This window comes from Anopheles arabiensis, chromosome 2, assembly GCF_016920715.1.
Source record: "Anopheles arabiensis isolate DONGOLA chromosome 2, AaraD3, whole genome shotgun sequence".
NCBI classification, from domain to species: domain Eukaryota; kingdom Metazoa; phylum Arthropoda; class Insecta; order Diptera; family Culicidae; genus Anopheles; species Anopheles arabiensis.
This window is the reverse complement of record NC_053517.1, coordinates 22,347,685-22,362,256: the sequence shown is the minus strand read 5'-3', so window position 1 is coordinate 22,362,256 and position 14,572 is coordinate 22,347,685. Positions and strand designations below refer to the sequence as shown.

General features: G+C 45.3%; 2 protein-coding genes across 11 annotated transcripts in view; one reads left to right on the top strand and one right to left on the bottom strand.

The window, feature by feature from the left end:
• The window catches only part of LOC120893567 (GTPase-activating Rap/Ran-GAP domain-like protein 3), an 82,547-nt gene that overhangs the window by 50,930 nt on the left and 17,045 nt on the right, over positions 1–14,572 (top strand). For 7 of the 9 annotated variants that reach the window (XM_040295542.1, XM_040295541.1, XM_040295539.1 and 4 more), the window contains exon 3: positions 12,540–12,609. In XM_040295542.1, the coding sequence (XP_040151476.1) occupies positions 12,540–12,609 (70 nt within the window). Of the gene's footprint in view, positions 1–8,999; positions 9,754–12,539; positions 12,610–14,572 lie in introns of all 9 variants that reach the window. The other 2 variants (XM_040295535.1, XM_040295536.1) reach the window with 1 other exon arrangement.
• On the bottom strand, positions 11,541–14,488 carry LOC120893568. 2 transcript variants are annotated; one of them, XR_005738139.1, is made up of 3 exons: positions 13,614–14,488; positions 12,960–13,522; positions 11,541–12,727 (listed from the first exon to the last, which is right to left on the bottom strand). XR_005738139.1 is itself a non-coding variant. In XM_040295543.1 (2 exons), exons 1-2 carry the CDS (start codon positions 14,128–14,130, stop codon positions 13,488–13,490), a joined length of 552 nt encoding a protein of 183 aa, XP_040151477.1. In that variant the 5' UTR covers positions 14,131–14,488; the 3' UTR covers positions 12,947–13,487. The 2 variants fall into 2 exon arrangements, 1 of the variants encoding a protein (XP_040151477.1); XM_040295543.1 differs by lacking the exon at positions 11,541–12,727 and having other exon boundaries at positions 12,947–13,522.

Genomic DNA, 14,572 nt, shown 5'->3' with positions numbered 1-14,572 from the left:
CTTGCTACTTCCGTTATTCTCAGCCCCATTCTACCGTACCGGGGAATACCTTCCCCGAAAGCCGTAAATATTCTTCGATCCCATTGAACGATGCTGTCCGTGCGCAGTATGATGCTGCTCAATGAGTGTGTGTTTCTATGTGTGTGCGTGTGTGTGTGTGTGGGAAGTGTGGTAAGGCGCTGTTGCTACATGTGATGGGTCAAAGTTTTAATTACCTTCGACGAAGCACGCGCTCCAAAAAACTGCCAAATAAAAGCTGTTCGTTTGCGTTTGCGTTTCACGCGTAAAGCTTTCGCTTCCCCGGTTTCTCACCATCTCCCCCCCCCCCCGGGTTACGTTGATTTAAGGACTCGCTTTTGACAGGAGCCGTAAAAAGGCGTACGGCGCTCGTTTGAAGCAGTGCTGGTGTTTGGTTGGCTAGAGCAAAAGTTTCACACCCGCTCAAAGTGATTGCTTTCATTGAATAGGGGGAAAAAAGAGGTTGGATGAAAAACAACAGTACCGACATACACACACACACACAAAGCGGACAAACTTTTCACACACCAGAACATTGACGGAAAAGCGGGAACGATCGGTGAGACTTTTTGCAGCGCCACCCGGGGACTTGCCTTGTGCGCTCGCACTAATGGACGTTTGATCGAGCATGTGACGGAAGAAAGACGAAAGTGTCAGACCACACCCACTCGTCCGAAACCACAACCACCGGCCTCTGCCAGCTTAGCGCTTGAAAAGCGCTTGATTGAGGAGTAATCGCACCGTTTGGCGAAAGGTGCCCCCACTGCCCCGGATGCTGGATGTAAAATCAATTTCGTGCCGTTGAGACGGCCACGGATTTACACGCTTACTGTACGGCGCTGTCCCGGTCTCGGCCCAGGCTGTCCGCTTCGTTCGCTTGGGATGCCAACATCAGATTCGATTAGTTTCCAGCGTGCCAGTCGCACAGTGAAAACAGCTTGTGCTTTTTATTTTGGGAATCCATTAGCTTTTTGCCCCTCAGTTGCATTACGCTCTTTGCTTGGTTGGTTGGTTAGGTCGCTTTAGGTGATAATTTGCGCGCAAAATGGGTTTGTTTGTATCGGCTCTGTATAGCCAGCACTCAGACTTTCATTTATGAATATTAAATTAATCATCATTCTTCGGGCAACAATGCGTACTCCCGAGTGGCACGAGCATCAATTGTGTACGGCTTTTTAAAGCGAATCCGTGTGTAGAGCGGTGTGAAGTTAAACTCGAGCGCACACAAACACAACACAGTGCTGTGTTTCTGCCCCGGTGCTGCACTGTACAAAAGTTAGAAGTTTCAGCAGCTCGTTCCAGCAAAGGCAGTGTGCAGCTTTTTTGTGTATTTGCACGAAAAACGGGAACCAAACCACGCCACAGTTGAAAACGGAGAGCGAGTTTTTGTACCATTCGCGCGGCGCAACACCGGATGTCCAAAATGTGGCAGCGATCGACTTTCACCGACCACAAACACACACCGACCATGGTTTTCGGGAGCTTTTGGGGGAGCTTTAATGCAAAGGCGTTTTTTCGTAGTGTCTGGGGACGTCTTGGGAAAAGAAAGCATCGCGTCTGGGGCTGGGTTGGGCGGTGCAGTATGAAGCATGTGATTTATTTTTAGGTACTCCCCGAGTGGCTCGGATGTCCATTTCAGCTGTCAAATGGTGACCAGTACCTTCCCAAATATAAAACCGCTTGCGCTTTGTGTGAAAAAAAGGATACACCGATTGGTATAACTGGTTACTGGGGCGTTTCACAGTTTGACCCTTCGATCAATATTGGGAGGGCAAGAATTCCCTGCACATGTTCCGACTTGCAACTGGACAGCGCAAGTGAAGTTTCTTCTGGCCCTTTGCAGTAGAACCTTTCTAGAGCTTGCTAGAGTGCTGGGAGTTGTGATCGAAAGTTATTACTATTCAAATAGAGGGTGAAGTTGAACAATATTTCATATCTTGCCGTGTTCGATTTCATCTCATGAATAATTTTTATCCTATAGCATTGCTTTTTCGAGTGTGATCATGTTTATTTCTTGTACTACAAGCTTTCCTTTAAATGTATTGTTATTTTCCTTTTGAAAATAGATATGGCAAATAAACCCTCCTGTCCTGTCAAGAGATAATTTTAATTTTCATTACGAACAGGAACCGACACAAACACAGTCGAACAAATCCAACTTAATGAATCATCATTCATAACAGACTGGGTTGCCATCACAGCATAAGTCACACCTTATCGTATGCGTTTTTCAGGGACCTTTCCAGCATCCAGATCACACTGTTAATTACGCACATTCGACTATACGCTGCAGCTGAGCTCCCATTCATCGGAAGCAGTTAAAAACACCTCCACCGCACATTAAAAAGTAAGCCGTGCAACGTGTAATCGTTTGCCAGACGCGCGTCACATTGCGTCATCATCGATGTTGCGCCAAGCGTCGTACCTGTCGTCATAAGCTCCCGTCCATTATGTGCATCACGTGGCCTAGACAACGCGCGCGCACACGCAAGCAGTGCTGAAGGATGTTCCGTTTCTTCGATCATATGTCACTGCTAGATGTCTGGATGCCACCAGGACAAGGGTAGCCGAGTGAGGGGAACGGAGGCTATGCATAAAAAATACACCCAACTACCTCTCGGCGACACGGCTCACGTTTCATCACGATTGGCTTTTCTTCGATCGACGTTCAATCTCGGCATACGGACCAGCTGCAAATGGTAGCAAAGCGTTTGCGTAGGATTGAAAGCTTCTTTTGGTGTCCCCTTTGTCCCATTGCGCTCGGGCGGGGTGAACGAGATGTGAAAGATTTAAATTCCCCTGCTGGTAAGAAATGCTCGCAATGGACGCAGACAGGTGAGCGCTGCAGGGAAAGTTAATACTATGGTAAAAATGAATTGAAGATGAAATCAAATTGTGATTGAAATTGCTATAAAACCGTCACTAGATGTATCTTCATTTGGGTGGATTCTTTTCTCGTACTTTCTTAAATTAATATTTTCCATTGCGTTAAACAAACTGCAAACGATTCACTTTATCTTCGTTGTACATTGGGAGGGAAGGAGAAGTCTATGAAATGGTTGCTTTTGTGCTACATCAAAGCGAGCAATTTCTGATTTGTGGAAAGTTACGCTGTTCCGCTTCTTCTCAACTTTCAAGCGGGTAATTTGACTTGCTCACCACTTTACCTAATTTGCGTAAAATGTGCTCCCCAGAGACCATACTTTCCTTCAAGGTAGTGAAAACTATTTGCTCGAGTTAAATCAGTATAATAAATGAGGGTATTTAATAATCTATCCTCTTACGCATTTATTATGAAATATGGGCTTTTACATTAAAAGTACAGTAGTAGCTGTGATTGTGTGGGTTTCATTAACATTTGTATCGGGATCAAACCCACAGTTGTATTAATTATATCCAATATCAACACAGCATCGCGCGTTGCTTGAATTCATATGAAAAAGCTTAACCCTAATCTTTTCTTAATTTGTACGATCCTGCCAACGCACCTTTGCGCGTTTCGTAACACGAGCTGCTGATGATGGGTGAGCATTCCTCCCACCTCCCACCTTCTCTGCCTCTTCCAAACGCGTTACTTTCTGTTGTGGTTAGGCAGGAATTAAATTAAATGAAAACAACCATGATTGAGGTTTAATTGAGACGGATGAATTTGACTCACCATGTCCTCCGTGGGTTGTTTTGAGCTTCCTTCAGTGCTTCATTGGTTTGATGGCGAATCCGATTACGTTCGCATTATGGTACGAATAACACCCCCAGCAGAACGATTTGACACGCAGTTGGTGCGCAGTAATTGAGTTGATTCTGAGGGGTTTTAATGAGCAGTGGCCTGCGATGGTGGTTCTGGCCGTCTCAGATCGTAACATCACCGTCACACAACGTTGATGGGCTTGGAGTTAGGTTGGTAGTCCTTTCCATTTCAACGTGCAGATGACTTCTACGGCTAATTGAATAAACGGTTCTGTTCTGTTGTGACACTAGCTCAACACAAAGCAAGCAGAGGCGTTTAGGTCAATTAAATTGCTATCGTTTGATGCTTTGGAATTGTTTCCATTGCTTGTTTCCATGTGAAACGTCATAGGATATTCGAATGAAACCCTACAACAAAAGCTCTCCATCAAAAGACCTTCTTTGGAACCCACTCTCGAACGGTTACACTAAAATACACACCAAAAACCAACTCTCGGTTCTGATCGCAGATCATACAAGCATCGCATCGATAATCGCTCAAGAACAATGGCCCCATCGCAGCAAAGGTACGGCACGATACACTTTATCGTACCTTTTTTGCCGATAACTCTCAACCATCGCAAAAGGGGTAACAGCGCCAACAGCAATCAATAAACGGTAGACCAACACAGCCCAGACAGCCGTATCGCTCTTCGTTATTGCAAAGCAGCCGGCAATAGCAGCACCAGCAAAGTCTATCGATATCACTTTCACAGGGAGAGTATGACCAACACTAGGTGAAGGAATTATACACACTTTCGCATACCTTTTGCCAATCCATCAAGCTACTAGCCGAAGTACCCCAAACCAGGGGGCAACTCGAGCACTTAATGGATGGGTAGTGAACGAAACTGAAGAAGTCTTGGCATCGATCGTACGCTTCCTTTCATCCTTTCGCGTTGTGTAGCTCGATTGCACCGAACGAAGAACAAAAAAGGGTCAGGTGAAGTTTCGTTCGATTGGTTTTGAGGGTATCTGCAGAGGAGAGAGAAGATGGTAAGCATGATAGGTAGCTATCAATATTGCTGTTATTACTTTATCCTTCCGACGCCGTGCTCCGGTGTTCCATGGGCAGTGATTGTTGTATCCGTGCTGCTGGAAGAACTTTGCACCATCGTGAAGCTTCTTGGAAAAAGCGTTCTTGGAACGAAAAGTTTGCCGGAACTATTTTTCATAGCGCTGTTTGGTGAAGTAACAATTGACGATCATTTTTACAATTGGTTTTGTTTCGAAGCGAGTACAAAGAACGATTTCGAATGATTTTTTTGTTGCTGTTTTTCCGCTTTGAATCATTAATTTGAAAAAGTAATTATTATACTGTTGGTTAGATGTTGGTTTCAGCTTACATTCAATTTAAACACTATCGACCAGCAGGACATCATAGTACACACGCACGCACACACACCAATGCACGCCAAACTGGGCAGTTAACTTTCATTTGCTTTCCCTAGCCCAAACATACAGTGACGTAAAAAAACATTCCAACAAGAAGGGGTTCCCTCGGTTCCTTAGGGTGCCAGTAGGTCGTTGTACTTTACGACTCCCAGCCCTTTTCCCCCTTTGACTATCGAGGTCATGGGGTGCCACGGTTGGGCTCGTAGCGGCCTGCCGAAACCCCGTTCCCCAATTCCAGTTTGAAGACTCAATTCCAGTCGATGCCCAAAACCCCATTTCGGGAAGCATAATAAAAACTTGACTTCGCAATGACCTCACTCCCGAACGCGCGCGCTCCCCGTTCGAAAGCATGCAGCTCCTTTTCGGATAAGATAAGAAGCCCCAAACACAATGCTAGTGATGTTAAGCGTGAGCTTTCGTGGTGGAACGAAGCGTTGAACAGTGTACCAGAGCCGCATTATCGATCCAGTGCGCGTAAATACGGTGAAAATGGTCTGATGAAGTAAACGCAACGGTGCGAAAAACCGGACCCGCTTGCTGATGCTAATGGTGAAAGAGTTATGGGATTTTGTACTCATCTCGCTCTACTGACACCATTTCGGGCCGATTGTTTTTTGGCTGCATGTCAACGGAGACGCCGCGGTTTGAGATCGCCAAATGAGAATGACAATATATTGCATGTAAGGTCTAACGAGGTTTCTGGACAGTAGAGCTTGTTTTTATTTATTTCAGCGTTTTGTATTCGGTCATAAGTGACTGTAAATAAAAAAAGAGATTTTTAAATGCTTGCAGCATACATTTAGGCGTTGCTAGATTCAGATTGCATACTTTAAGGCGTCGTTTTTTTATAGCCAGCTTACAACGTTGTACTATTACGAGCTATTTCATAAAAAAAGATAACACTTTCCAGAAACTCTTCCTACCGAGCCAAACAATCTTTCTTTAACATACATTCAGTTTACACAAACATTCCAACATACTGTTTATGCTCAACCGTTCACTACAGCTTTTTGAATATTTGTTTAAAGGATTACTCAACCGCAAACAATATTCACATTAGCAACTAACTAGCTGACACGCTCCAACACGACGAAGGGATTGTTATTATCGCTTGGGTCGCTACAAAGCACAGATTATGCCGACACAGCTGATTGTGTGCGAGAAAGGCGAACAGGCAGCGCGTGTGTCCGTCCGGGCTGACCGCCCGGAACTTCCGCAGGGGAAATTGAAAGCATAATGTGTCCATGTGTCGCTTAACCTCTACGCATACACCCCTAACCTGCCGGCTGTTATCATTTCCAATTTTCCGGAACCTTATGATCTGTTTGCTCTGCTTGTTTCGCCCCGGTAATTCTCTCCCCTCTTTGTGCCGTTCACAACGTACTGTCGCTGCTGCTGTTGCTGCTGCTTGACTGATCCTGGCTAAGAACATCGATCGGTGAAGAGTAAACACGGTGCACGGTATGCATTTAGAGAAGCGAGACATTTTCCGACACAGTGGATGAGGTACAAGCTGGCCATACAAAGCACCCGCGCCGCCGACTCAAAGGGTCTGCGAGGGTAGCACACAAAGGCACATGAAGCTGTCTTTGTGCATCCCTTTCGATCACCGTTCGAGCCGTATTAGACGTTACCGTGGTGATATTGAAATGAACCGTTCGATTTGCACTGTAAACAGTGAGAAAACCAATGTAAGAAGAAACCTCGCGTAAAATTGGCGCATATTATGCAAGCATGCAGTCTAGCGAGCGGGAAGAAAATGGTGCGAACTTCACCATCACCATGGTAGTGAGGTGAATTGTGCCGTAAAATTGGCTCAAACATTGATTTTGCTCAGGTTTTTTGCTTTTTGCTCATCTTTATGCGTCTCCATGATCTATCGACAGAACAGAGAGCGCATTGATGGCAACTGGTGGCCAGATGCGTGGAACGATCGAAAAGTAAAAATATAATGATTTGGCAGTGGCGATACCGGATGCCTACGGAGTGGCAAAGGTAGCTGTAAAAATATGTTTCCCTGAAAACAAACTTATTCCATGTCGAAAAAGTGTTCCAGGAAAAAGTAATAACAATTAAAGTTTTGCGAATGATAGGGAAGTTTTCTGAAGTGCTTTAAAGAAGAGGCCGAGCTTGAAGGGTTTCTTGAGAGTTTTCATCTTCTTTGATTCAAACGTTAAAAGCATTAATACATCTGGTTAGTAGCCTTTCTTGCTCTGCTTGAAGCTGAGTTATGGAGGAAGTTGGAGAATCCTAGAAGTATGTTAAATAAAATTTTCATCTAAAATCGTTGTAGTACTTCACAGTGCCCCTTGAAGGCGTTTCTTAGCACATATTGGTGTGTTAATTGATACTCCAAAACAATTTTTGAATTGTTATTTGCTACTAAAACGAAATTAAAATATAAATTTCAGACATGATGTATTCCTATTTGATAGAAACAAAAATTGCATATGTTTAGGCGCTCTGTGCTGCTTAAGGATACGAGTAAGATTGTATCATAAAGAGGATCAATAATAGAAGCTTTAACGCTATTTTAAAGAACACACAAAAGGCCAATCTGTTCAGCTGTTTAAAGCCCTACGTTCATGTCTCCATCTGTCGATTTCAATCTCAAAGTGCAGCATCGTTAATAGTCATTAGCAATTGATTAAACTATTCAGCATTTAATTGCCGCTGCTGGGGTCGCGTATCTCATAAATTTGCCACAATTTACCACCCACAATTTCTCTCCCACACACGGACATACATATTCATCTGCTGCCTAGCATTATTATCTCGTTCACTCTAAGCGGTATCCCTTTTTGAGTGTACATCAACCGAGACTAACCTGCCACTAATCACATCAGGGACCGGTGGGAATTGCATACTGGTAGGCGGCTGGTTGCAATAGTAACATATCCCTCCCAACCATCCCTTCTGCTCACTGCAGTTAATTACAGCCGAGTAATCGAACCGTTTTGCGGAAGTGCATTTGAAATCGCACCAGAGAAGATGACACATGTTGTATGGAGCTGGATTTGACGCACGCCGGCGGAAAACCGACCCGCTCACAGACGGTGCGCACTCGACCGCACGGTGCCAGGGATAATCGGTTTTCTCTCCTCTGATCCGTACCGTCTGCTAGTGACAGCAGTGTGCAGCGCGCTGGTATGCGGCGGTGGTAGTTAATGAGAAAGACAAAGTTTTCCTTCACCCTTTACGCACGTCATTGCATTGGGTGGAAGTTTTTCGTCTCCCGATTTGCTGCCTGCGTGTAAATGGCGAACATTGCGGCTTATTGCGGCTTAGCATGAAATGTACGGCCCGAAATGGCTGTCAGCAGCTTACTGTTTGAGTTTGTTTATTTTCTTTTCTCCCGTGCACTAGGCACGCAGTGCGTGAGGCAGGTTGCGTGTGCGACCATTACTAGTCAGCAGACATTGGCAGCTTTATGAAGTGGGCGGTACGCCCCGCCAGTTGGTTTTCTTTCGGCACCTGAAATTGAAGCGAAAGTTCGATCGGATCAGGTTCATCAAAGTTTTACTTGTTCTTGTGGAGAATGCGACGAAGAATCTTGTTCATTAGATAGTTTGGGTGATAGGAGATGAGGTTTTATGATATTACTGGGCAAACTGAATTTAACGTTTAAACGATGAACATTCATCTACGGTTTGTATACTTAAAAAAAACTTGTCGCTCAAAGTCCATACTGTTCGACTGTCGTATACCTCAAACGCCTAAAAGTATGCAGCGTAGCAAAATGTATCTTTTGGAACAAACGTGCTTGTTTGGTTTCGCTAGACAGTCAGAAAAAATATCTTCATTGATTGCATTTAAACTCGCTCATAAATGTAAGCTAACACACCGCTTTACATTGTCAGATTCATGATAAAAGAGTTAGCAACCTAATCCCAGCACGACGAGCACTGTTGGAGATTAACGGTGTGATGCGCAGTGCAGCGTTGACCGGCAATCGCAAACTGTGACAGAGAACGTTCAAAACCTCGCTACAAAAATGCTCTCCGTACCCACATTAGAACACTAACAGCGTGATATTACACAGTGAAATTGGTTCCGTAAGTAAACAACCATGTTAAAGTGTTTCCGACCATAAATCGTCCCCCGTGGAGCGTAAAACGAGTGTCCCCGTGTGCAGTGGGTGTTTGTGTGGTCAAGTGGTGACAAGTGGCAGTTCCCCGAGCAACCGAACCCGGGAAAGGCTAAATTGAACGGCGCTTGCAACAGCGCTACCACCATTCACAGTGACGAACACCCGTCAGCACGGAGTCGTTGGCTGTGGGCGCAACGGGCCACCTAAAAACCGGCAGCCGGAATCCATTTCCATCCCTAACACGCCGTCCTGCTGCGAGCTCGATAATGAGCGGTGTACGTATGTAATGGGTGGCAACGGGCCGCCCAACGGGTGCTAGAAGCTGATCGGTGCATGCGCCACACGCACACATTCGGATGGACAATGTTGTGCTTCAATCTCAAGATAGCGACCATCTTTCGTACGTACCGGGACTCGGATCCGGTGCGCGACCGGAGTCAGAGTTTGTTCACGCCGCCACCGCGCGCCCCGCACCGGGACATCGGGGCGCTGCGGGTTCTGCAGCGACGAGCGTCCAGCGTAATGTAAGTGCAAGTGGTTGCTACCAATTATCCAGGGAGCTCGTTAACCGTGGGGAAGGGCGCAAACCCCAAATGGGACTGTTTGGAAGGGAAACATTGTATACTAACGCACGAGCATTTAGAGCGTTGCCTTGTGTTCTTGATTGAAAAGTAAATATATCGAACTTTGCTACGACTAAAGCAATGCATTTAATTAACCGTACCACTAATAGCCTAACGTAGCTTTGGTTTGAAAGATTTTTGTCGAGGATAAACCCTAGAGCTGGCTATAAATTAGCGGCACATAGCTACCTTTTCCCCTGCAATTCCTTCATCCAATAAGAAACCAGGCCACACAGTCAAAAGTACGTATCATTCTCATTCCTGCCCGAAGGTTCTCACAGCAATAGTCCGTACAAAAGCGCCCTATAGGTACTCCGCTCAGTATCGTGCAACCGTCGTTCAACGCCAGCAATCGCTTCCATCAAGCTATCCAAACCATTAAAATAAAGACGAGCAAAGTTGTTACGGAGTTGTTTGTTTTACGTCATGAGCATCGAACACGAGCTGCATGTGCTGCTCAAGATGCACTGTTGAGTAAGAAGTTTAGCGATCGCTATTGTTGATACGGTTATGTCCGGCACAAAGACACACGTCAAAGTTTATTTCCGTTTCCTTACACTGCACACTGCCGCAAGGGGCCCGCTGTTACGTGCTCGGTAAAAGAGAACACCTAAAGAGAGCATTCGCCAACTTTTATCAGACAGTGCCCGGGCACGGAGGGCACGTAGTTGATTGGCTTTCCAGACATTTGCACCGATTTAAGATGTGCCGTTCGAACGCGCACGAGCTCGGATATCAATTCTTACGTTCCTTGCCGAACGCACTGCACACATCGTGCAACTTCAAACGTACTGTCAGCAACCATCGTTTTGGGACTGTTTCTGATTCATCCTGCCTAGTGAAGCAAACGTAAACCGCTACAGTTTGGGTGTGTAAATAAGATGCATGCAACGGTGATGCCTGTGTTTATGTGTGTGTGTATTTTTGTAACCTGCCTGGGCGGCTTCTGACCTTCCAAAACCGGTGCAAACATAGACCAGAACATCAAAGTACACGTACATCGAACCTTCGTCCATTAGCTGGTCCGAGGAAAGGGTAAAGAAACCCTTTTGGAAACCCCTTTTCGGTGCAGTTCACGTGAGGGCGCCTCGAAGCGGTGCCCCCCAAAAGCGTATTATTGTTTTGGCTTTCCTCTTGGCGGTGCTGTTTGTGTTCGTTTAACGGTCGAAGATAAACAGTGGGCGTTACGTTTTTGAGGTTGGTCGGGGCTGGTATTTCTATTACGCCGGAAAGTTTTGTATCATCGTTGAAGGTGTATTACGGTTGGTGGTGGGTGTGGACAACATGGTCCATGCAATGTGAACCTGCCATTAGCTGAACTCATAGCACAACTCATCAACGATAACTATTAATTTGCACTGTTTATCTAGCCTGAAAAACTGGAAATCAATAGAAATCAAGTGCAGATGATAATATTTAAGCACAGAATCACAAATGAATTCAAAGTCAAATCATTAAGTCATTAAAAATAATGTAGTAACAAACTGAAAAGTTTTTATTTAATACTCTATTGATAAGCTGATTGCATACATCTAGGCGATATTGTATCAGCCAACCAGCAAGAATCCAATATTCTGTGATGGTTCACCAGCGCCTAATGATATGAAAGATGTTTTTTTTTCTTTTCTGGGTATATCAGTGTATAATACTATAATAATACTATAATACTTCAGTTATTAAACGAAAATATATTTCTTTGGCAATGTAAGCGTTTTACACAACCCATACAGAAATACTGCATACCTTCAGGCACGCCACGCCCAATGCACAACAACCGTTTTAAGAAAAGCCTCTTGAAAATAATTGCATTACATTTTATGGGAAAAATTTATCCCATCCCCATACTTTAGCTGTTGCATTCACGTTTACCGTCTTATTTATGTGCCTCTTAATTCATCCCACTACATTCCAAACCTCAACTCTTGCGATCGTAACCAGCAGCCCAACTAGCGAGCAAATCAAGATTTTCCAAAAATTAGATTCATCTCAACCATAAAACCCTAAAAAGAGCGTTTTCGCCAGTTTCGGTCACCGGTTTTAATACTCTTAAACTGAAAAATGAAATGAAACACTCCAGGCCAAAAACTTCCACCAGCTCGTGGCGACTGAGCTGCTTTTCGAGCATCTCGAAAGCATTCTGATCACACCCAAGCGCAAAAATCTGCCGCATAGCACAATTTTATTTCATTCATTTCGAGCGCGTCGTCTCGTACTGAAAACGTGCCCTGGTTTATTTTTTGTTCACCATCTCCGACTCATCATCGTGACCATCGAGCCAACGGCATTCTCCTTGGACGAGGCGGTCCGTCGGTTCACGCAACCGTATCATTACCAGGAAGTCGGCATTTCCCCTGGTAACGCTGGTGACACTGATTAATGGTTTTCGTTCCGACGGTACCCCGAGCTTGGCAGCGGAGGTTAAAGCAGCAGTTTGTTTATATGTTTGTTTGCACATTTACGTGAGTGCAGCCGGTGGGTGGAAGGGGTTTTGAATTTTTGATCTATGCAAGTGTCTATTTAGTACCAATTAGCGCAGCAGTACGGTTTTTCGTCGATACGATCGCAACTCGAGCACAATTCCGTACCAAAACCGGAGTTGAGCACTGTTTTCAGAAATAACTCATAATAGAATGAAACCTTGTCAAAACCTCCTCTCTTATTGTTTTCTTTAATTCTGTTCCTTGCAGTACTTCGGCGACAGAGCTCATCTCGAGGCGAGGCGTCTTCTCCCGGCGTCATTATGGATCAGTGGACCAGGTAAGGCTTATCAATGTGTTATAATTAAGACGAAAATGTGCCACGGTAACCCCGCGAGACCGTTTTTTAAAAAAGGTGTGCATAATTAACCCGTGCTTTCGTTCGACTCCTGCTGACGCTAGAGTGGGGAATGGGGTAGAGATCGAGAAGAGAAAACCTTGAAAGAATATTCATTACCTCGAGCAAAATGTTACTTAAAAGGTATGCTAGTTCCATGGTTTCCCCTTATCCATCGCACCTCTTTTTTAAACCATTTCCAATGAACTTCCATTAGTTTCTTTCGATTAGAGCCAATTCATTTTCGTCCCACTTTTTATCAAAGAAAGAGAGCTAGAAGTGTGAATAATTACCTTCCAAGAGGGAACTTTTATTTGTGTCCTTTCGTGCCCAGTTTTCATTTAAGCACGGAAAGTGCCCCGACAACGACATTGAAGAGCGTGTCGATTAATTTAAACCACTTGGGACAAGCTTAAACGGGATGTTAAAATATATCCAATTGGATGGGGCGGCCCTAAAGTGGCTCGAACGTTTGAGATAAATCCTTATAAATGATCCCTTTTTGCTCGTACCCTTGAGGGCGTTGCGAGATAAGGAAGGCCCCGGATTGTTGCTGGTAAGCCGGGTGAAATCACCTGAGCCTGAGCTTCATCGAAGTGGCCTGGAAAGGAGAAGAGCTTCAAGATTGTAAGATAACCCTAGTGAAAGGAAAGAAATGGGTTAATAATTTATATCGAACATAGCGACTTAAAATAATCGACGAATTCTGAAATAAAGGTCAAAGATAAACGTTAGGTAAACTGGAAAGGAAATAATTAATATTCAAAATGTATTATATCCCCAGGTGCTTAAAAAGCTAATCTTAAAAACTAAAAACGCTGTTATGATTCGAGTGTTTTCGGTCGGTTTGCTTTTCCTGTAACATTAAACAATCAACGGTTTGGAGAGAAATAAAGACACAAGGAGCCGTTAGTGGATGCGTTCAGTTCACTTCGCACACTACTCACGTTTCGCCAGAATGTAGATCTTGTTCGTGATCGGATAGTAGTCAAAGTCCTCCTCGATCTCCTCCACCCCGGCGGACGGTTCGTCCGCCATATAGTCCGTATCGCGTACCATGCTGGGTGAGTGCAGGGGCACACCCTCCTGCCTGGTGAAGCTTTCCAAAATGTGGCGCGGTATCTTCGGGTACTGCGTCCTGTTCGGCATGGAGTCAATGCCGAGCTTCATCAGTACGTGCGCCTGGATCGATTTGAGCGAAGCCATCGCGTACACGTTCCGGAACTGGCAGGCCTGACAGTGGCTCCGGAAGGCTGTGTGGATGGTCTCGGGACCTCCATGGCTGTAGCCGGTCGTTAGGTCCTCCGCAATGTCCGTAAACACATCGCTAAAGTTGAGATGCTCTTCATAGCTGCTGTCGTACTCCTGGCCGTTGGTGGATGATAGCAGCAGTGTGGAAGCGTGCAACAGCCACACCATCACCATTGCCTGCGCCAGATGACCGCAGGAGCTGCGTGACTTCATCGCTGAGAGAAACCCTTCGAGGCTGGGACTGTTTGAGCGACGGTTGCTTGTTGAGTTGAGCTGTTTTCACAACAATCACAACGCAAACAGGGCTACACTGCCCCAATATTGATCCTCTGTTATAACACCTCTAGATTGGAAGGTTCCGTCCAGAGCGATAATATTCTAAACTGAACGCCACCGGTATCGATCTGGCGCTTCCAAACACACCACAAGCAGCAAAGCAAACTCTTTCGGTTAACGCTATTCACAGCCAAAACGGAACAGTCTGGATATTTGCACAGAACGGCGTTTCGCTAGCCGGAGCGAGTTACACACTGCGCCAAGTCACCACCGCAAATACAATGTTGTCCCGCCGGCGAAGGCTTATCATACTTATATACGGCACGTGGTTGGGCCTGGGCCGGCCAACGGTGTGGAAAGTGGGGTGAAAGCGGCGCCA